Source organism: Mustela erminea, chromosome 2, assembly GCF_009829155.1.
Source record: "Mustela erminea isolate mMusErm1 chromosome 2, mMusErm1.Pri, whole genome shotgun sequence".
Lineage (NCBI taxonomy): Eukaryota > Metazoa > Chordata > Mammalia > Carnivora > Mustelidae > Mustela > Mustela erminea.
In genome coordinates, this window is record NC_045615.1 from 74,599,111 (window position 1) to 74,621,596 (window position 22,486).

Here is a 22,486-nt window from a genome sequence, read left to right on the forward strand (position 1 = left end):
TTTATAGGTGGAAAATTACACGTGTTAGTTCAAGATTAGACCATGGATTAAAGACAGTGCATTTATATTTAGCACCTGAATATAAAACCACTCTAAAGCCACCCAGGTTATATCAAAGCAGCACAGAATTTTAAATCTGAACATTAGTAACTACTTGCACAATTAAAAAAAAAAAAACAGTAAAAATCAGATTCCTATACTCAGGTAATTATTTCTTTCAGGTTCTTTTATTTCAAACCATATCAGAAATAACATCATTTGTCACAGGAACATATTTTAATATTGATAATGTTAGCATTCAGTTCCAAATCATAATTCCCTGACCTAAAAATCAATCCTGACTTGCCTGGTTTTGTTCTAAGTGAAGAAGAAAGTCAGCTTCATTGGGATAGTAATTTTACATATATTGGGCCACCTGCACTGCCATTTCTTACTTTCCCCCTGTCAGAGCAACTGCTACAGACCTCCTCCAGATGCTACAGGCCCTGTAGGCTCTCATAAGCTAACATTCTTGTGTGGCCCATTAGTTTAACTTTAGGAAAACATTGTTTTTAGAAACATTAAAATGTTCCTCAAATTTAAAGGCCTAGTTTCAGAAATCATTTTCTTCATATATACTGTGTGCATATATGAGTATGTGTGCACTCATATGTATTCTATGTTAAAAGGTTCTAATTTCTTTTTTCAAACATACTCCTGTCATCTGGAAAAATGTAGTCTTTTCTATGTGAAAAGCAATAGCTTTTCAGGAAGCCACTTTAAGAAGCAAAGCAAAACAATTTTTTTTTCTAGAAACAACTCCAAAACTTACTACCTTATCATAAACCCATGTAAACTATAAATGTAAATTCTCAGTACTATGATATGGTTAACCAAAGAAAGAAAGTCTATATGCTGAGGAAGTGGGACATGTAACCAAAATGAACTGCAGAGAAACACAAATTTTTTCCAAACTACGTTGTAATGAAATTTTAGATTTTTTTCTACTACAGAGTGTGTAGAATGTCTGTTTGGTTACCTACCATTGTGGGGTTTTCTAACTATAGTGGTTTTTAAAGTTGCTAATCTGAGAAACACGGGAATAGGCAACAAGTCTAGTCATAAATGGAAATTTAAAAGGTTCTGTTTATAAAGGTTAAAACAGAGAAAAATCTAAAAGTAAAGTACTATTCTATTATGCTCAGCAAAATAAGTCAGACTGAGAAAGATAAATACCATACGATTCCACTGATAAATAGAATCTATAAAAAGACATAGAATCAACAACAACAACAAAAAAAAAGCTGAATCAGAACTATAAATACAGAGAATAAACTGATGGTTGCCAAAGGGGAGAGGGAAAGGGAGGAGGTTGGGCAAAATGGGTGATGGAGAGTGGGAGATACAGGCCTGCAGATATGGGATGGGTAATCACAGAAATAAAAAGCAGAGCAGAAGGGATAGAGTCAATGATACTGTAACAGTGATGTAATGGGACAGATGGTAGCTGCACTTGTGAACATAGTATAATGTATAAACCTGTCGAGTCACACTAAGTTGTACACCTGAAACTAATGTAACATCCTGTGTAAACTATCCTCAAATTTTAAAAAGCAAAGTACATTCTTATACTAGCAAGAATTTAAGTAAATATTATCAAAGATTATAATAAACAATGATTCTTCAGTGTTGCTCAAATACCTGAATACTAATTTTTCTCTTCTTTCTTTTAGTTTTTTTTTTGGGGAATTTTTTTAAAGAATATAGCGTAACTTTTTGCTTGATAAAAATGTATTATGCTCACATCGATCTGAAAGTCTTTAAATACATAATTTTTGAAAACCTTATAATTTCTATTCTATAATTTAAATATTTAAGTTCATAATAATAAATATGTCTTACACTTGAATAATATTTTTTAGCTATAGTCTCAAAAGTGTTTTCAAATATTACTTTAATAAAATTTCCCTGTGAGTTACCCATGTCTGTGGGTGAATTGAGAGCTTAACTGAGATCATTGAGAAAGTTAGCATGAGAGGAAAGTGGTCAGAATCAGCTCACAAACTGACTCGCTAATATTTATTTCATGCTTGCTATTGGCAAGATACCGGGCATATAGAAGTGGATGAAAGAGAACCCAAAATTTGTGGAGTCTATTGTTTAGTGAGGAAGATAGAGATTAAGATTAATTATACAGAAAATTTTTCACTTGCAAGTTGTGCTGTGTATGAAGAAGAAATGAAGGCTATAAGGCAAAATCTTAATATGATCTAATAATTTAGATCAGAACTTGTCAGTAAAGCCTTCTTTGTAGACATGACAAAAATAAATTATGAAAAAGAGGTATCACATTTATCCACAGGAAGTGTTGGGGTAGGGACATTCCAGGCTGAGAAAACCAGATAGAGAAGGGTGCTAAAGTAGGAAAGCACTTGGTGGATTTTAGGAAAAGATTAACATAACTAACATACAGTGAAGGGTGCAGGATAGAGAGAGAAGCAAGGGTCCTACCATGCAACACTTGGAACTATCCTAAAAAATCTATATTTTATCATTAAGTTCAAGGAGAAATCAAGGATAGATTTTGAATAGAATGTTATAGGATCATATTTGTGACTTTAAAGTATTACTGTGGTTGCTGTATAGAAAATGGATGGATGTAGCAGGAGAGGAAATGCATAGAAGAGTTAGGAACCTGGGCTACAAGCCCATGAGATGAAATGGTAAATGAGACCAGGGTAATGGTGATGACCGAATTGGAGAAAAGTGGATAGATTTAAGATACATCCTGGAGGTAGTACTGATAGGCTATGATAATAGACTGGATTCAGGACAGAATAGGGAAATAGGTGTCAAGAACAACCTCTAACTTTTCCTACATGGCCGAGTTGGCTGTGGCTGACAGTGTCATTCAACGACATAGAGGAACCCTGGGGAAAGGGCATATCGAGTAGAGTTGAGAGGTGGAGATGAAGAGTTCAGTTGTGAGAATCATTAATCCCACTTTGTTCAAAGTCTCTGACTTATATTTAATAGTAACAAAGCCATATTTCCCAGCCTTTTCAGTCCAAGTCCTCCACTGAAAAATCTTGATATGAATTATAGGTTCCTGGAACTAAAATGCTACTTTCAGTCGAGGATTACTGAAGAAGAATTAACTTTTTAAGCTAACATGGATAGTATTTTAGAACTTTGGCCCCAGATAAAAAAAATAATAATAATACATGCTTAATTTCAAATTAAAAGATTTGGAATAGAATTATCAGTTAAGAATTAAGCATTGTGGCTAAACCCTCTAAAACCTGATAGTCTGCCTTCCAAAACACACTACCTACATTTTAGCCCAAACTTTTCTATGCAAGAACATTTCTAGTGTTCTTTCTGGTATTGAATGCAATCTGTGTTCTTTCTGGTATTGAATGCAATCTGGGGGCCAATTTATGTTGCCTTTATGTAAAGCCCTTTTAAAAGATTTCCTACTAACTAGCTCTCCAGCAATTTATAGCCTGGAGCCACATGGTGCTGGTTGCGACTATATGGACAGATCAGAAGAGAAGCAGGGACAGGACACTAAGAAGTCACAGAATCCTCACATGAGAGAATCCCAAAACCTACAGTGAAAGCAGAAAAGAGGGTGTAATAGCTCTTTTACTGATTAAAAGAAAAAAGATGGCCTGGTGGCTTCATAATTTCCATATTAGAGTTGAGTAGTAGGATCACAGCTTATTAAAAAAAAAAATGGATGCAGGGCAATAATGACAACAATAAACAACATACATTGAATGTGTATCATGCACTAAATGCTCTCCCTGTGTAATATTATTTAATTTACTCTGAACTCCTTCAAGATAATCACCCCATGATTAGCATTTGAGAACAGGACATGAGGCTTAGATAAGGTCATAAATCATTTGCCAAAGGCCACACAGGTAGAAAATGGGAGAGTGAAATGGCCAGATAGATCTGACTCCAGAAATGGAGTTTTCTACCATCATGACACACTGGCACCAGCACACAAAGATGAGACTAAGAAGCCTCAGTATTTCTTCAGTGTTAAAAGCTGGAAATAAAAACAAAATTGCACATACATTGGTCCCCAAATATTTGGGAATATTCCAAAAGGAGGGAAGTGTCCCTGCTGTGCAGGGCCATCCTTTTCTTATATGGGGTTCCTGAACACAGAACCTACTACTTATGGGCATTGAAAACTACCTTGAGCTTTCTATCAGCATAATTTCTTACAAATTTAGAGATATTTGAATTTAAAGTACAGTTCCTATCATTGTGAATTTCATCCTTGCTTCTTAAGAAACTGTTAATCTGTAATTGTTAATTTTTTTTCTTTAAATCTCAATGACTGAAATTCATTTTCTTTCATCTGGTCCATGATCACTGCACCCCTATTTTTAAACCAAATTAGATGAATACTTCACTGACCTAGTCTAACACAAAGTATGCACTGGCGAATTATTTTTAGTTGAAAAAATTTGCTTTAGTTTGAGTTTCTAAAAACCAGTAAAAGAACTGCAGCGAGATATTTCAGCTCAGTTTTTAGCAAAATTCTAAATGATATAATAGTAATTCCATTAAATATGGCCAGCTCCACAAAGATGCAAATACAATGAAAAACACAAAACTTTCTCTGTCATCCTTCAGAAACACAGACATGGGCCACTCAACACTAATAGTACTCATTCTCTTTTCTCATGGTACAAATGTGGCAGCTTCTCTTTTCAGCAATCCCAGTACTTCTATCTGACTGAACTCACTCTTAAATGATGAATAGAATTTACAAGATAAGGGGCAAAGGACATTCAGTTGAGGGGGACAGTGTATACGGTGTACAGCAAAGACTTAAAGGGAATCATCAGAAATTGTGGGTGGGGAGGATGAATGCTGGTAGGAGATAATGCTGTGTAGACGGGCTAGGGACCAAATGTTGAGGGCCTTTTACGCTGTGTGAGGGAGTCGGACAGATACTTACGGAACAAGAAACCACTGGCAACCCATTTTCTTTCTTTCAGGGACTTCATATACTTCCTTCACCTCCTGTCATTATCTAAGTTGAAAAAAAAAAAAAGTTAGCCTTACAAATTAGCCAGACAAAGCTAGCTTCTTTTCCCACATCCATTTGGAGCGTATTTCTGTAACTCAATACATTTAGAAGCCTGATAACTATGGTTCTCTGTATGTGAAATTGTCCTTTGGCATGAAGAAAAGCCATGACTAATTCAAAGGAGGCCTATTTGGGTGGAACTTTTGAAGACTATAAAGCAATTGAAAATACAGATAGAAAAATAAACTAGTTTTCAGGAGAAAAAAATACACGTCTACTGCTGAAGCCATGGGTATTCTTTTTATAAAAGATGTTTCATCTTTTACGCCTATGCAATTTCCCTGTGTGCCAAGATGCCTATATGTATCAGGATTAAGGGACCAACTCAAATGAAGAAGAACAATGACAATTATACAAATTTTCCCCAAACATCCTCCAATATATCCAGATAACACATAAATTTATTTTTGGAATTTTCTGACCCAGTCAGGGCCAAGTGGTATCCACATGTGTTGTATGTGCAATTTTAAAACTATTCTTTATAACTGGACTCATTTTCTACACAAAATCTTGACTTTACACCAACGAAATTTCCAGATTATTTGGCTCTTTCAGTACCTTCTACTTTTAATATAACCAGGACTTCAACTTCAAAGAAAATTGCTCTATAAGATTTAATACATTTCTTCATTGCAGGTGCCTGCTTCTTCCAAGGCAGGGAACATAATCTATTACCGGCCCACATGCTGAAGGACTAGCAGAAATGTGGCAAATTTGGTAGACCTGGGAAATAGGCAAAATAAAATCCCCTTAGCATTAGATTTCTAATGAAATCTAATGTTCTATCCCTCTAATAAACGTTGGTCTTATTTTTGTGGGGAGTGCTGAGTGTTGTTTGTTGCAAGTGCCTATCATTTAATTTATTGAAATTGTGAGAACAGAAAGAAGGACGGGTGACTATGACAAGATGTACTAAGTGCAGACTCTTTCAAGTTATTCATTAAAATCATCATCCTGTTCTGTCCCCTCTTAAAAACAAATGTATTAACATCAAGACGAGTGGAAAGGTTACCAGGCTTCATGACGCCTAGAGGTTATAATATTTGTCACCTTAATTTTACAATGCAATTAAGTAATGATGCATTTAAACAAATGCATTTATAGCACATTTGAAAAATCTGGGGGGGGTAAAAATAGGATCAAGGTAAATCTTCCCACATTCTAATCAATATTTGCTTGGTCTCAGGAGCACGGCATTCCAACCGACATGGGCTACGCAGTGGCCCCTCACCATTCGGGCGTCTACCCTGTACATGTTCAGCTTTACGAGGCTTGGAAGAAGGTTTGGAATATTAGAATCACCAGCACAGAAGAATATCCGCATCTGAAACCAGCCAGACACCGGAGGGGCTTCATCCACAAAAACATCATGGTGAGCCTCTCTGGTATGCATAGGGTAGAACTAATTTTTTAAGATTTACATTCTTCATTTGAAGAAAGAACAAAAGGGAAGAGCAAAATGTTGAGCTCTTAACTATAGGAAAAGCTTCCTACTGCAGGAAGTATATTTCTCATATCTAAGCATCTAAGCAGAGGATGTTTTAATTAAAGTCACTTCTGCACAATTCTTTGAATACAAAATGCTTTCTTTCTTTCTTTTTTTTTTTTTTAAACTGATACTATTAACCAGAAACTGATGTGAAAATACTAAGGAAACAACATATCTTGCTGGTAATTTACGGAAGCCACCATCTCTTCAAAAAGTTATTTAGTACATAAAATAGGGGCACCTGGGTGGCTCAGTGGGTTGAGTCTCTGCCTTCAGCTCAGGTCATGACCTCAGGGTCTTGGGATCGAGCCCTGCAGCGGGCTCTCTGCTCAGCAGGGAGCCTGCTTCCCCTCTCCCTTTGCCTGCCTCTCTGCCTACTTGTGATCTCTGTCTGTTAAATAAATAAATAAAATCTTTAAAAAAAATTTTTTTTAAGTTATTTAGTACGTAAAACGAAAACCAGCTCTCCCTATGTTAATGTGCTGCTCTTTTACAAGTCAAACTGTTCTTCTCTTTATCATGTCAGACCAAGCAAACAAAGAAAAACTCGACTACTTACAACAAGAAGCCACACATGAAGCCCTGCGTAATTACCAACAGATCATAATATAGAGTACAAATGCAACAGACGATGTTAATTAAGTCATTTTCATCCACTGTCAAATTCTCTCCAAAGCTTCCCTAATGTTTTTGTTTGTTTTGTTTTGTTTTACAATGGTGACACATGCCTATTGTCAAGATATGTTATTACTTAATACTTTGTGAGGCCTTCCAAAGGAACTAAATCCAACTTTTTTTCCATACTAGAAAACCCAAAGAGTTTTGACATTAGGAAGGGGCTCTCTGATTTCGACTCATCCTGGGAAGGAATACTACAGAGAAAAACACTGTGCGATGAAGCATTGTTACACCCTGTCAGACTATGTCTGACCAGATCTCTACTCTAGAATTAGGAGTAACTGACTTCTTTTCAGACAGTTTTCCAATGTCTGCAAAAATTACAGAATGGATGATGACATTTAAGTTGGATCATCTCCCATTTTGACTTTTCCCTCAATAAAAACTGCTATAAATGCTAGATGGGGACATAATGGCTCTATTTCATCCCAGTCTGCCCTTCTTCTTTACTGAAGATAAACTCACTATGACTCAACTGCCAGCCTGTTGACCAGAGAGCGTTTAGGAGACCTGGGTTATAATTGAAGAGTATCAGTACTTCCTGCCATTTTTAAATCATATGCAGTGTTGGTAGAACAGTGAATCTAAGTCTCTAAGGATTTTATTAAACATTGTCCTCTTTTGTTTCTGTTTCTGCCAATACTGCCAGAAAATTTGCTTGGCTGTGTCCCATGGGATATGTTCATTTTTTGTTTCTCCCAAAAACATATTTTAACTGTACTGTAAATGCACAAACCTTACAGGTAATAAAGGCTCTGTTTTGATGGAATTGTTCCTATGGCTCCAATTGTGTAGCAATCCATGGAAACCCTCTATATTTGCTTTGTGGGCTCTTGGATGAGAATTTTCAAGCGGGAAATGCTCAGCAGGCCGTTGATTGTGCAGCAAAAGAGAGAGAACATGGCTTGGAGTCATCCAAACAGAGATGCAAGTAAGACCACAAGAGCCGGTATGCTCTCCTAGGAAGACAATGAAAAGAAGAAAAAAAAAAATCACACCCATATTTTGTTTTATGAGATGAGGGAAACTTTTTTTTAATATTCATAAATCAAATCCCAAAGGCCTTAAATTGAACGCATTACTTCCCTTCAAGCCAGCTGTTATTGATCCTGCTATTCCTGATTCAGTTCTGCAACTCGGACATGATGCTGGCCACGGCCCTCCAACTTCCAGCCTCTGCACTCCAACAATAATTCCTTTACAATGCATTTTTATTCCCCTTAGTTTCCCACAACTTAATTCACTGCCTTGGTTTCATGTGTAAAATGTGCTGCTGGCTCCTACTTTGTTTATAGCTTCCATTTACCCCCCACACTATAGCCTGTTCCACAGATACTGCCAGTCTTTTTTTTTTTTTTTTTTTTTTTTTTTTAATTCTTTTTAGAACACTGCTGTCATTTTGGTCTTCCTAACCTTGATACATCCAATTATCTCCACACCCCTTAACTTGCTCTTCAGGTACTTGAAAACAATTTAGTCTAAATCTACCTTTCTACCTTCTATTTTCCTGTAGCTAATACAGACTCACTCCAGCCAAAAATTTTAAAACAGTATTGCTGTGTCCATATCTTTGTTATTTTTTCTTCCTCAAAAGATTTTCTGACCACTCTCTACCTACTCTTATTCCCTTTATTCCTCAATATCAACTCCATGTCCTATAATTTATTGTAAAGCATCTTGGTGTACAACAGCTGAGCAGCTCAAGCCTGCTCTCCTGTGAATTCCCATAACAGATCGTTTTATAACTCCACAAAAATATAAAAGCCTATGACATTTCAAGGCATTTGTGCCCTAACCAGAGTCTCTGAGTTTCCAGTCTTAGTGCACTGTCTGCTGGACAAATTCGATCTTCATTCAGTAAGAAATTAAGGAAAAACCAGGATTCTCTACCCTAACCCCTGGTTGCTAAATGTGACTCTCTGGAGAAAGCCAGAGCCCTCTAAACAATTAGACTACAGATCCTGATTGTCCGCTTTCTGTTTCTAATGGAGATACCCATTGATAAAGGTTCCTATTAACCCTGCTGGAAGCCTCCTGGATGGTCTTAAATGGTAACTCCTAAAAGCATTTGTTGACAGCTGCTCTAGGTTTAGGCCTTAAGTACAGGGTATTGGCTTCAGGTCCAATTGGTCAAGATTCTTGTTGGTTAGGGCTTTCTTAACCATCTCCCACTTACTGTCAGGAAGGTTTCCATAGTCTCCTCAATGTCTCCAAGCTGAATTTGATAATGTCACACTCCTAGAATCAGTTCTAGAGGACAGTCCCTAGCAAAACACCTAAAAATAAACAAAAAACAAACAATCAACAAACCCTCTCTCATTCCTTCTCTAACACAAGAAAGCTATTTGAAGGAATATGTTCAGTGTCCTGTAGCATTGAGCTCAGTGAGTTAGACAATGGAATATGACCCTGTCACATTCTGAGTATCTCCTCACCCTCCTGTGGTGGCCCGCTGATCATCCGAGGGCTCACGTTAGCTCTTACCCTCTCGGCAGGTGCGATCCTTCCCAGAGGTGAAGGGTAAAGCCTTTGCACGTCCTCTTCTCTGTGTTCAAACTCAAATAATTTGAGAAATAGACAAAATCCCAATTTCTTTTCTCTCTCCATTTTGCATAGAATCAGCGAGACAATCAAGTCCCAAAGATAGCTCTTTATGTTTCCAGAGTTCTTCAGGCAAGATACTCAAGCTGAATCCCGAAAGTGATTCAGAATCATGCACTTTTAAAATGTAAAACTAGCCTACCTTTTAATCACCTGTGGGTATTTATTTAGCTTTGGAGTATTTCTCTTTATTCCAGTGTACCTTAAATTCTTCGGGAGTAGAAAGAATGTATCTTTGTGCTCTCCCACATGGACTTACATAGAGTTTAAGAATATGTACTTGTTTTTAAAAATGAACAAATGCTATATAAAGCTTTGATTTCCTGGAGAATGATATTTTCATGAATTTTTAGGGAATATATTTAATTCAGCTAGGATATCTTTGCACTGGGTTCTTGTTTGCCATTGATTTTGTGCATAACATTGTAAGAATGTGGTACTTTTAAACATAAATATCACCAGAGTTAATACTCAGCAATAAATTGAAGTTCATTTAACTATTTCATCAAGATAGAACAGCTCTCAAGGATATTTGACCAGTTTACAAAAATAAATGGCATATATGAAGTTCCAATTTACACAGCAATGTATGATATACTGATTGAGCTAAGAATTGTGTTTTTTGTAAGAAAACTTTCAAGGACGAGATTGAAATTTATTATAATATAGAAACTAAAGAAAAAGAACTAGTATATTTGTAGAGGGTTGCAAAGCATGAAAAGTCCTACATAGGTAATATTTTGAAAGCACTTACGGAGCCAAATGTGCTTTAAGAATAAAGACCAAAAAATGAAGATCAATTTACTGAGTACAATAAGCAGAAAACTTGCATATTTAAGATTCTGTAAGCCGGTATCTCTCCAAAGTATATTCATTAATTGACTATTCCTTCAAGTATATAGTGAGAAACACAGGTCATTACAAAGTCATTATATAAGATATAGCTAAAGATTGTACCATCCTGCACAGCATTAATTCACACTTTCTTTTATAATTGCACTGTTATTTTACCAGAAAAGCTTTGAGAAATTGAAAAAAAAAATCCTTATCATGAATGTGTAGAATTGAAACAAATAATGGTTTTCATATACAAAGGATGAAAACAAAGCTTTCTCCTAAGTGATGATTTATCATTTTGTTTATGGCGGCTTATAAAAGTTAATAGTCAAAAGCATAATCTCTTTTTAACTTTTGGAACTGGCAGCCTTCAGACTTAAAATCTGGGGCAGTTGTTCTTCCAGACTAGAAAAGATGCTATGATTTGTGTCTCAAATATTTGTTCTAATTTAAAATGTCATTTCTTTTTTTTTTATTTAAATTAAATTAGCCAACATATAGTACATCATTAGTCTCAGATGTAGAGTTCAATAGTTTATCGATAGCACATGACACCCAGTGCTCATCATATCATGTGCCATCCTTAATGCCCATTACCCCATTACCCCATCCCCCCACTTGCCTCCCCTCCAGCAACCCTCAGCTTGTTCCCTATAGCTAAGAGTCTTTCGTGGTTTTTCTACCTCTCTGATGATTTCCCATGTTTTCCCTCCCTTCTCCTATGGCCTTCTGCCCTGTTTCTTATATTCCACGTACAGGTGAAACCATATGATGATTGTCTTTGATTCACTTATTTCGCTCAGCGTAATACCGCCATTTCTTAAGAATCAGATTGTTAATGATTGACTTCATTTTCTAGTGCATGTGTAGAATTTGGCAGAAAGTATTATCCTTAAAATTTTTGCCTACTAGATTACAGGGTAGACAATTCCAATATTTTTAAAGTCTCATTTTCACTTCTTTTTTATTTCTTAAGATGCTGGAACATACTAGGCTTCATAGCAGCAGTACTGACTTGGAGATTTAAAATAAGTGGCTAAAATAATTCAAAGTCTATCTTAGTTTTAAAATATTTCTTCAACTTTCTTCAGTATTCTTTCTGTGCTGATGTCATTCTTGCTTTCCTAGAGTGTGAAGGATTTTCTGGGTCTTAGTTAAGAGTTGAATAAAATGACACCAGCTTATGCATCAACAACTCCCATGAGAAAAAACCCAAGTTTCAACAAATTAATTGGTCGAAGGGACTTTTTCCTTACTTGTTTATTCTTCCTTCAGGTTCTTCCAAGACAAACCTGTGGGCTTTTCACTCACACAATTTTCTACAAGGAATATCCAGGAGGTCCTAAAGAGCTGGACAAGAGTATCCAAGGAGGTGAACTTTTCTTCACTGTGGTTCTCAATCCAGTAAGTACTTTGAGTTAATCTCAAAATAAAAAAAAACAAAAAAAAATTTTTTAAAGGTGAAAAATGATCAGGTGGCTGAAAATTACCCTGACAAAAAGGCCAGAGTTTGGGTAGTTTCAGCCAACTCGATACGAAGTTCTAGCTTCAAAACAGAAAAAAATTCAATTTGGAACCAAATCTAGAGAAGGAGGCAAACTCATTCTACAAGTAGCAGTGACATGAGGAACTTATGGAAAGCCAGGAGAGTGCTCCAGGACCTCCTTTGCATTGAAAAGTGTTCAGAATTCAAAGATTTCTTTTTTTTATGGAGAACAAGATCTTTTTAAAAGTTTTTATTTAAATTCAGTTAACAAAGAGCATAATGTTATTCAGATGTACTACATAGTGATTCAGCACTTCCCTACAACACCTGATACTCATCACATGATGCCCTCCACCCTGCTAACCATCGGTTTGTTCTATATAGTTAAGAGTCTGTTTCTTGGTTTGTCTCTCTTTTTCCCTTTGCTTTGTTTTGTTTCCTAAATTCCACGAGTGAAATCATATGGTATTTGTCTTTCTCTGACTTATTTAACTTCATATAATACTCTGTAACTCCAGCCACATCATTGTATATGTGCTGCCGAAGCGAGCACACTCCAGCCACATCATTGTAAATGGCAAGACTTCCTTCTTTTTTATAACTGAGTAATAGTCATATATATATGTATATATATACATATGTATTATATATTATATATTATATATATATCTTACTCAGTATATATACACACCACCTCTTCTTTATCCATTCATACATCAATGGACATTTGGGCTCTTTCCATAATTTGGCTATTGTAGATAATGCTGCTATAAACATTGATAAACATTGTGGTGCATGTATCCCTTTGAATTAGTATTTTTAAATTCTTTGGGTAAATACCTAGTAGTATAATTACTGGATCATAGGTTAGTTCTATTTTTAACTTTTTAAGGAATCTCCATACTGTTTTCCAGAGGGACTGGCTGCACCATTTTGCATCCAGTGCAAGAGGGTTCTCCTTTCTCCACATCCTCACCAACACCTGTTGGTTCTTCTTTTGTTGATTACAGCCATTCTGGCAGGTATAAGGTGATATCTCATGTAGTTTTGTTTTGTATTTCCCTGATGATTAGTGATGATGAGCATCTCTTCATATGTCCATTAGCCATCTGTCTGTCTTCTTTATATAAAGAACTTATAAAACTCAACACCCCAAAAATGAATAACCCAATTAAAAATGGGTAGAAGACATGAATAGACATTTTTTCAAAGAACAAGATTTTTTACCTGCAAAATTCTCCTCTTCCCACTGTGGACCAGTTTTCTCATTTAAATGACCATTAACACTGTGATTCTGTTTTTCCCCTTCCTATTTAAAGTAAAGGTATAAGCAAAGTGAAAGAGGAATTAGGTGAGTAAATATGGTCATTTTGGATACATTTATGTGAGAGCTTGTCTTGTTAGTTCTCAGGCCCGGCAGAGCAGCCTATTTAACTGGCTGCTGCTCTTCTTCCTTCACTTCTTAATACTTGTGTGCCAGCGCTACAATAACCATTTGCGCATATATCTGCCGGAGGCTAGTGTGATAAATTTGTGTAGAAAAAGACGAACTAACTGAAGTAAGGTGTATAAGGAAAAGAAGGGGTTTTATTTCCCTTCTGAATATCACTAACATAAAAAAATAAAATAGGTTTATTTATCAGTTGTATGGGTTTGCCTCTGGCATTAGCAATATTAAAGATGAAAAAGTATAATTTTCCAAATATGAAAAAAGCCTGTTAGCATAAAAGTTGAAGAAGATAGAAATAAAGAGAATAAAATTTGAGAAGCCCCATTCTGGATCCTAATTTTACAGGTCTTGCAAATAAAATTACAGGTATTTTTCATCATCTTCTTGTATTTAATGACTATATTTATTTCTTGGCTTCTAGAAAATGAGATTAGACATAAGGGCGACACATCCTTGGGAAAAATCATCATGTGTATTCAAAACTCAAGATGATTTCAGGCAGTATGCCATTTCCCCTTTTGCAAGTTTATCCATCTTCATACCCCCAAAATGTAAGCAATTCTGATTTATACATCAGAAGTAATCTGATTTTTCTAACATATCTATTCTTTACAAATGGAAGCATCTTTGGAATCATCTCTTACGGCTTTCTCCTCCTCCTCTTCCTCTCTCTCTCTCTCTCCCCTTTTTTTTTTTTTTTTTGGTCAACTCAGCCAGTAATACACAGGTAAAAGAGTTAAACAAATACTTGATTATGAACTAAAGACTAAGTTAAAATGTTTTTAATAAGTTAAAATTTTCACTAATTATTTTAAGACCCTTTAATCTGTAAAGTATACAGTTCTTACATTTTATATTTCCTTTCATCATAGAGCAATATGACTATGAACAGATAATGTCTATTTGATTCTTTCTTTTTTTTCTTAAAGAGAGAAAGAGAGAGAGAGAGCGTGAGCCAGGCCTGGAGGCCAGGGTGGGAGTGAGGGCAAAAGGAAAGAGAGAATCTTAAGCAGACTCCACCACCCGGTAAAGAGCCTGGCTTGAGGCTTGATCTCACAACCCTAACATCATGACCTGAGCTAAAATCAAGAGTCAGGCACTTAACTGACTGAGCCACCCAGGTGACCCCTCTTTGATTCTTTGACCCAATTGTTGCTTTGGTGCTTAAGAAATTCCTAGTGGTATTATAATTTCTGAACTTCCTAGAGGAAATTAGTTTCATTTAACATGGAAGAAATTCAATATTAGATCATTCATATACAAGAGATTTATAAGAAATGTTTTTCACTGTTTCAAAACCAAATTCTTTTCTTTTTTTAATAATTATTTTATTTTATTTTACTTTATTTATTTGACACAGAGAGAGAGTGCACAAGCGCGGGGCGGCGGGGAGGACAGAAGGGGATGGAGAAGCAGACTACCTGCTGAGAAGGGAGCCAATAAGAAGCTTGATCCCAGGACTCTGGGATCATGACCTGAGCCAAATGCAGATGCTTGACAACTGAACAACCCAGGCACCCCCCAAATTATTTTTTAAAAATCTTACAGTAAATCTTGTATGAATCATGGATACTAATTTGAGATAATTAGCTGAGCAAATGCTTTAAATGTTTAGCAAACCTAGCTGCTTTTCAGGCCTTTATAGATAATATTGGCAGTTTTGTTTTTCTTGATGAGAAAATCCACAGGGAATAAAGGGGAGGAAAAAAAATTTTTCAGAGAACTTGTGCTTTCCTGATTCAGAAAACTTTCAGTAGACAATTACTTTCGGATAAATGCTGGAATTCAAAATTGAAAGATCCTTGTCAGACACCATAAGATAGGGAAGGAATCCAAATTAATTTCATCTGATATGCCAACTCCAATTTTTGGAAGCAACTAGTGTCACCCGGAGATTTCTGGTTGAGAAGCCCACTTCTAAAACTTAGCCCAAGTCTCTCACCCAAGAGAAGACCACTATCATTAGTTAGTGATGTTTGCCTTGCAGAGCAGATTGAGGAGGAGTGACCTGTTTCACATTAATTATCCATCCCAAAATTACATGTTTGGGTAAATCTGTGTTAAAATTAAGAGAGGTCCAGGTGCAGTGAGGCATGCTACTGATTTGTCAGATGGCACTCTTTTCCAGGTCAGAATAAGAATGAGAAAACCTTGATGGAACCATAGTACGTATTAGCTGCAGGAAAGATATGAAATTTAATTATAGTGGATTTGAATGATAGCCATTATAAGCTTAAGTAATACCCTAGTCCTTGATTAGAAGTGCCATTTTCTGAGAATGCTGAATGAGTTTTCCAACATGCAAAAAGGCATAGGTGTATTTGAAACATACCTATGTCTCAAATATATTCAAATACACTGGAGATGAAATGAAAATAAACAGGGGTGCCTGGTGGCTCAGTGGGTTAAAGCCTCTGCCTTTGGCTCAGGTCATGATCTCAGGGTCCTGGGATCGAGCCCCACATCGGGCTCTCTACTTGGCGGGGAGCCTGCTTCTCCCTCTCTCTCTGCCTACTTGTGATCCCTCTCTCTCTGTCCAATAAATAAATAAAATATTTTTTAAAAAAAGAAAATATAAATTTTAAGTAAAATATAACTTTAAGTTTAAAATATAAGTTTAAGTTTAAAATATAAACTTTAAGTAAAATACAAACTTTAAGGAATTTAGTAGCGTATTTTAAGTTTTCTGCCCACATGTCAACATAGTATCAAGGTGCTACAGTAAGTTTTGCCAGTATCTGGGTGAGAGGTAGCTGCAACAGAGTTGCACCTCTCAGAGTTAAAACAGAATAGATCACAGCGAAGACAGAATAACACTCAAGCCTGAAATGTTCTGTTACCAAAGTATTTTTTATTGTTTAAGAAAAAAGTCCTCACCAAATAAATTTAATATAGATAAAAACAAATATTAGCAATATCTAAGAGAGAGAAAACCTCAGCCTTCTCCTAATGATATTTCCAATATCACAGGCCTAGACACCTCTTCTTATATGCACTGGATACAGAGATTTTGGTTAATATATTGACTTTGAAGTTTAGGTACAGTTGGGAGGTGGGCCCATCAGGCTATCTGACCCAAGGACCACAAAGAAATTAAGAATTTTTTTCTTTTCTGTGTGTGTCTGTTTCTAAACTCACCCAGTGACAACTTTTTTTTTTTAAGATTTTATTATTTATTTATTTATTTGACAGAGACAGAGAGAGAGAGAGTACAAGAAGGCAGAGCAGCAGGCAGAGAGAGAGGGGGAAGCAGGTTCCCCACTGAGCAGAGAGCCTGATGCAGGGCTTGATCCCAGGACCCTGAGATCTTGACCTGAACCAAAGGCCAGAGGCTTAACCCACTGAGCCACCTGGGCGCCCCTAGTGACTTCTTGATTATAGTTCACTTTCCTATAGGAAAAGAATATGTCAATCATAAGAACTTGAACTCACTAGAACAGTAATTTGCAGTGCAATTTTATTATAGATCTTTCAGTTGGTGAATATTTCTTGTGTAACCTGCCTACCAGAAGAAGATCCCTTCCAATTGTACATATTCTAATATTTCAGCCCCTCCATAATTTACAATTTTCCATGTTAAACTAATAAGTGGCATTCTATTCTTATTTATTAATTTCATGGTCTTTGCTAATTTGACTCTACACCACTAAGAAATGGGAGCTCTCTGTCAGTGTACTGAATCAGATTTTGGAGCCCATTTGCTAAGCAGCAGATTCTGAACTCTTTTTTGATTGATTCAGGAGGGTAACAAGAATGAATTTATGGATATACCAGAGGAGAGAGACACTGGAATTATCCTGGAGTTGCTGTTAGCTATAGACAAAATTTCTACCAAGCATACACTATACTCAGACACAAATATTCCTGATCAATTCATGGTGCTACAAGTACCTTCCTATACCCTTTTAAAAAGTCTACTTACTTTACATACCTATAAGATACTATGGAGAAGGATATTAAGAACTGAAACTTATGAAGATGACAAAAAATATTCATCAACAGTGACTACACTGCCCTCAACAAATACTATAAATCTATGACAGATATTGTCATAGAAAAGGAGCTAGTAAGAGTATACTGTATATTTTAACATGATTTTCCTGTTCCACCTATCTTAAGAAGATAGAAAAATACCTAACTGGTGTGACAAATGGGATAGTTCTAGATTAGACATGATTGTTCTTGTGGAAGCCATATTATCTTGTATAGCTCTGAAAAAAGATACCACCTTCCTGCTCCAGTGTCCTTATTTCTAATTACAAATTGTTCTGAGTCTTTGCTTCTGCTCTTATTTAATAAACAGATGCTAGGTATTGAGTCATTAACAATGGATATCTGTGGGATGCTTGGCCTCCCTTAAACATACTTGATAATAAGTCAGTGCTTGCCTCACTTATTAATCCAAAAGAGTCATGAGATTTCATGCTCCTACCACATTTGCTTGGAATTCAAATGGAACAAAAGCCTATTTGGAACAAAAAGCCATATTTGAGTGGATTACAATGAAAGTTAAACAAAATTCACACAACATAGCTGCAAATGCAGAAATTAACCCACACTGAAAAATATTTTTAAAACTATAACTTATATGAGTAGGGGTTATGTGTGCTTATCTATAAAGTCATCTAAAAGGAAGCAACTATTTTTCCTAATGGGAAATTTTGTTTCTTTCCTAATTATTTATTAATCCTGCAAAAAATTGTAAGGGTAACAGAAAACCCATTATTAAAAATTAAATAAATGATAATAATAACAACTTTAGATAGTAGAAAAATAATTCCTGAACATGCCTAATAATGAGTATTACCTGAGACACTTGATTTTTTAAAAATCCAAACTTTAATGCATCAGAATCTTCAGGGAACGTTTTGGGGTACCTGAATACTTATCATGAGCTTCAGTTGATTCTTAAGATCAGGCAGATTTGGGAAATACTACGAAGGAAGAAAATGGAAAAATAATGTTGGTAATCATGAATTACTAAAAACTGCTATAAAAATCATGGACCTAAGATCAAGGTATCAGAATTGAAAATGAACTCAGATCTGCAGTAGGATTTAAAAAACAATGAGAATAATAAATTTTTTTCTTAGGGAACAGAGAACTCTAACTTGAACTGGAGTTTAAAGTAGAGGTAACTACTTTAGCTTTTAAAAAGCTAAGCCGGCCTCTAATCTACTCTGGCCAGCCTTCTGTTCCCATAGCATGCTCTGCAGACTCTCTCCACAGTACCACTGTAACTGTGGGTTTACTATTAGTCTGCTTGCTTCTTGTGGTAGAAAATGTGTCTTTCATCTCCAAAACCATTCCCGTGTTTAAACATGATGTCCTATACCTAATTTTTATTTAACATATATTGAGAAAGAGAAACTAGCTCTTCTAATAACCTGCTATGAAAAAAAGACAATGAATCTAAAAAGAAAGGAAATCTGCATGCTAGTAAGATAGTTCTCAAATCAAAAACATAAGTAGGACCTATTTCATGAGTTGGCTGGGGCTAAATTACATACTGTTATATACTGTGTTTCACATATGTAATTTCTCTTCACTATAAAGACTTGCTCTCATTGAGCTCCTCAGGTGTAAGGATGAGGGACTCACTCAGGTTACCTCAAGCAATGGGTGTGTTGTCTGCAGACAACTGAACAATCAGGGCCCATGGGACCTAAAGTGTTCTTCTGAGTCTTAGCAACTCTAGGGTCCATAAACATTAGAATTACTAATCCAGATCTTGCCATCATGCTTTAATACGAACGCTCAAATTCTTCTCCTTTGTCTGAATGTGTCTTCTATAGACTATAAAGTACTTCTCTGCTAGTGCTGCTTATTTATGACTTCCACTAAGAAAAAAAAATTCATAAATGAATGAACTTAATTGACCAAAAAGGGGGAAATGGGGTACTGGTAAAGCAAATTATGTTTCCCCATAATAGAATACATTCAGCTGTTAAAAACATAATTTATGTTATATTATTTATGACCTATCCAGGATAGAATTAGTATTTACTCAGTTCCAGTTGTTCTCTATCTGTAAGTCTCATATGTCACCTAACACCTACCTGATCACTTGATTATTTGAGTTTTCATCTTTTTTTTAATATAAGGAGACATTCTTGCAGGAATGATCTATGTGTGTCTCATTTTCGTGTTCCCCACTGTGTCTAGATCAATCTCTTGAATGTAATAAGAGGTCACTAATTTTTTTAAAATGATTGCCTTAATACATGAATAGTTAGGAGCATTGCTTGATTTACAGTATATCCAAAGGTGAATAATAACAAGACTGGTTTTATACGACTACATTCTGGAAGATTCTCTGCTTATAACTAAGTGAAATTCATGATCCAGGAAATTTTTAACTGACCCTTAATGGTGGTAAGTTTTCACACATGATGATGAATTAGCCTGACATGGAACAGTGGACAGTTAAAGCTGAAGAAAGCCACAGAGTTTATCTATTCAACCACCTAATTTTTCTGTAGTATTCTGTTGAGAAACCCAATTTTCTTTTTATTTCCCAATAGCATGGGCATTATATGTATATTATATATATATATATATATTTTATATGCACACACACACACACACACACATATACACATACACTATATGTATATATATGTACACACACATGTACATGACCTGAGCCAATAAAAGGGTAGCATCAAGGGAAACAGAAGCAGAGACATGGATTCTTGAGGGAATAAAAACACCCCAGCCACAGCAAGTCACAATCAAGAGGGATATGAAGGATACAGAACTTTTTCCTGAGAAGTGGCAGATCAAAGCTCCACATGAGGCATTCCAACCCTCAGATCCTACACAGGAGAAACAGCCCCCACACACAACAGACTTTGAAAACCAATGGGAATTATGTTCAGGAAAATTACAAAACTGTGGAGAATGGAAAACCCACTCTTAAATGGCTTGTGTGCAAATGCACTTGACCCAGAAACCAGCCCCAAACACCCAATTTGTAAAGCACATAGATGATAGATAAAGGACACTCATTTACAACCCTTAAAGCATCCACTGGAGAGGCAGGACAGCAGGGACTCTCCTCAGGGACTGACATTTCTCCAAAGAAGACATACAGGCATAGGCCAACAGGCACATGGAAAGATACTCAACAGCACTGATGTTAGAGAAATGCAAATCAAAATCACAGTGAGATTATCTCCTAACCCCTGTTAGAAAGTCTGTGACCAAATGGACAAGAAATAACACACGTTAGAAGGAATATATAGACAAGGGAACCCTATGCACTGTTAGTGAGATTGTAAATTGATGCAGCCAGTATGGAAAACAGTATGGAGATTCCCTTAAAAATTAAGAATAACACTACCATATGACCCAGCTATTCTACTTCTGGGTATTTATCTGAAGAATACAAAAACACTAATTTGAAAAGACATATGCACTCCTTTGTTCATTGCAACATTATTTATAATAGCTAAGATACCAAAACAACCTAAGTGTCCAGAAATAGATGGATGGGTAAAGAAGATGTGGTACACTTATATAATGGAAGACTACTTGGCCATAAAAAAGAATAAAATATTTCCATTTCTGACATGGAAATCCGACATGGATGGATCTTGGGGATATTATGCTAAGTAAAATAAGTCAGAGAAAAACGAATACCATATGATTTTACTCAAATGTGGAATTTAAGAAAAATAAACAAAAAATAAAAATATATTCAAAGATACAGAGAACAGACTAGTGGTTACCAAAGGAAAAGGAGGTTCATAGGTGGGTGAAATGGCCAAAGAGGGTCAACTATATGGTGATGGATGTTAACTAGATTTGTGGTGGTAATAACTTTGTGGTGTGTCCAGATGTCAAATTATAAAGCTACACACCTGAAATTTGCCTGGGTGGCTCAGTGGGTTAAAGCCTCTGCCTTCGGCTCAGGTCATGATCCCAGGGTCCTGGAATGGACCCCCACATCAGGCTCTCTGCTCAGAGAGGAGCCTGCTTCCTCCTCTCTCTCTCTGCCTGTCTCTCTGCCTACTTGTGATCTGTCTGTCAAATAAATAAATAAAATCTTAAAAAAAAAAAAAAACTAAGACAAAAAAAAGTGCTTTTGTAAAAGGCTTTAATAAGCACTTATAGCCAAGGGAAAATGTTGAATGTTCATTTAAAGATCTATAAATCATAAATAATAAAAGAATCACTTTTTATCTAGTTGATGCTACTTATAAATTGATAAGACTTTTAAACTTGTAAAGCCATATTATTTTATTTCATTTATTTGCTATCCTCCATATCAGCCCTATTTTTCTATCAGTAATGTTCTTCACAACTAACTGCAAGTTACATAATTACTTGCCACTGTGAGATTTAACATACTACAAGAAAGCATGGTTAAGACCTTTTGATATCCACAGTTAAGAAAAAAAGAAATATGATAAATCCTTAAGTCTTTGGAATGGATATTAAGAAATAAAAAATAGGTATTAAGTTAAAGAAATGAATATTGTTATTCCTTATTTAATCCTTTGATAGTCTCCCCTTCTTTCAATAATCATACATGCATCTTTCACTCCACCCATAGTTTCCCTAAATAGGACCTATTGTTTCATTCTGTACCTTCAAGGACACTACTGGGTTCAACTTGATTCTTTCCAGCAAATCTGAGTTCATATATCATCTTTTTATAGAAGACTTCCCGCCACTCTCCAGTTTCTCCTCTGTATTCTCATAGCACCCAGGCATAACCCTAACATAACCTGGCCATAGCACCTTAACCAGTAATCTTTCTCATCCAATAGTTTGTGCATTCCTTGATATAAGACATCATGTCTTTTTTTTTTTTAAGATTTTATTTATTTATTTATTTGACAG

At 35.8% G+C, this 22,486-nt stretch overlaps 1 protein-coding gene across 5 annotated transcripts in view; it reads left to right on the plus strand.

Annotated features, from left to right (window-relative positions):
• Positions 1 to 22,486, plus strand: part of NDST3 (N-deacetylase and N-sulfotransferase 3) — a 175,973-nt gene that overhangs the window by 78,533 nt on the left and 74,954 nt on the right. For all 5 annotated transcript variants that reach the window (XM_032333268.1, XM_032333273.1, XM_032333269.1 and 2 more), the window contains exons 5-6: positions 6,282 to 6,467; positions 11,976 to 12,104. In XM_032333268.1, coding sequence (XP_032189159.1) covers positions 6,282 to 6,467; positions 11,976 to 12,104 — 315 coding nt within the window. The remainder of the gene's footprint in view (positions 1 to 6,281; positions 6,468 to 11,975; positions 12,105 to 22,486) is intronic.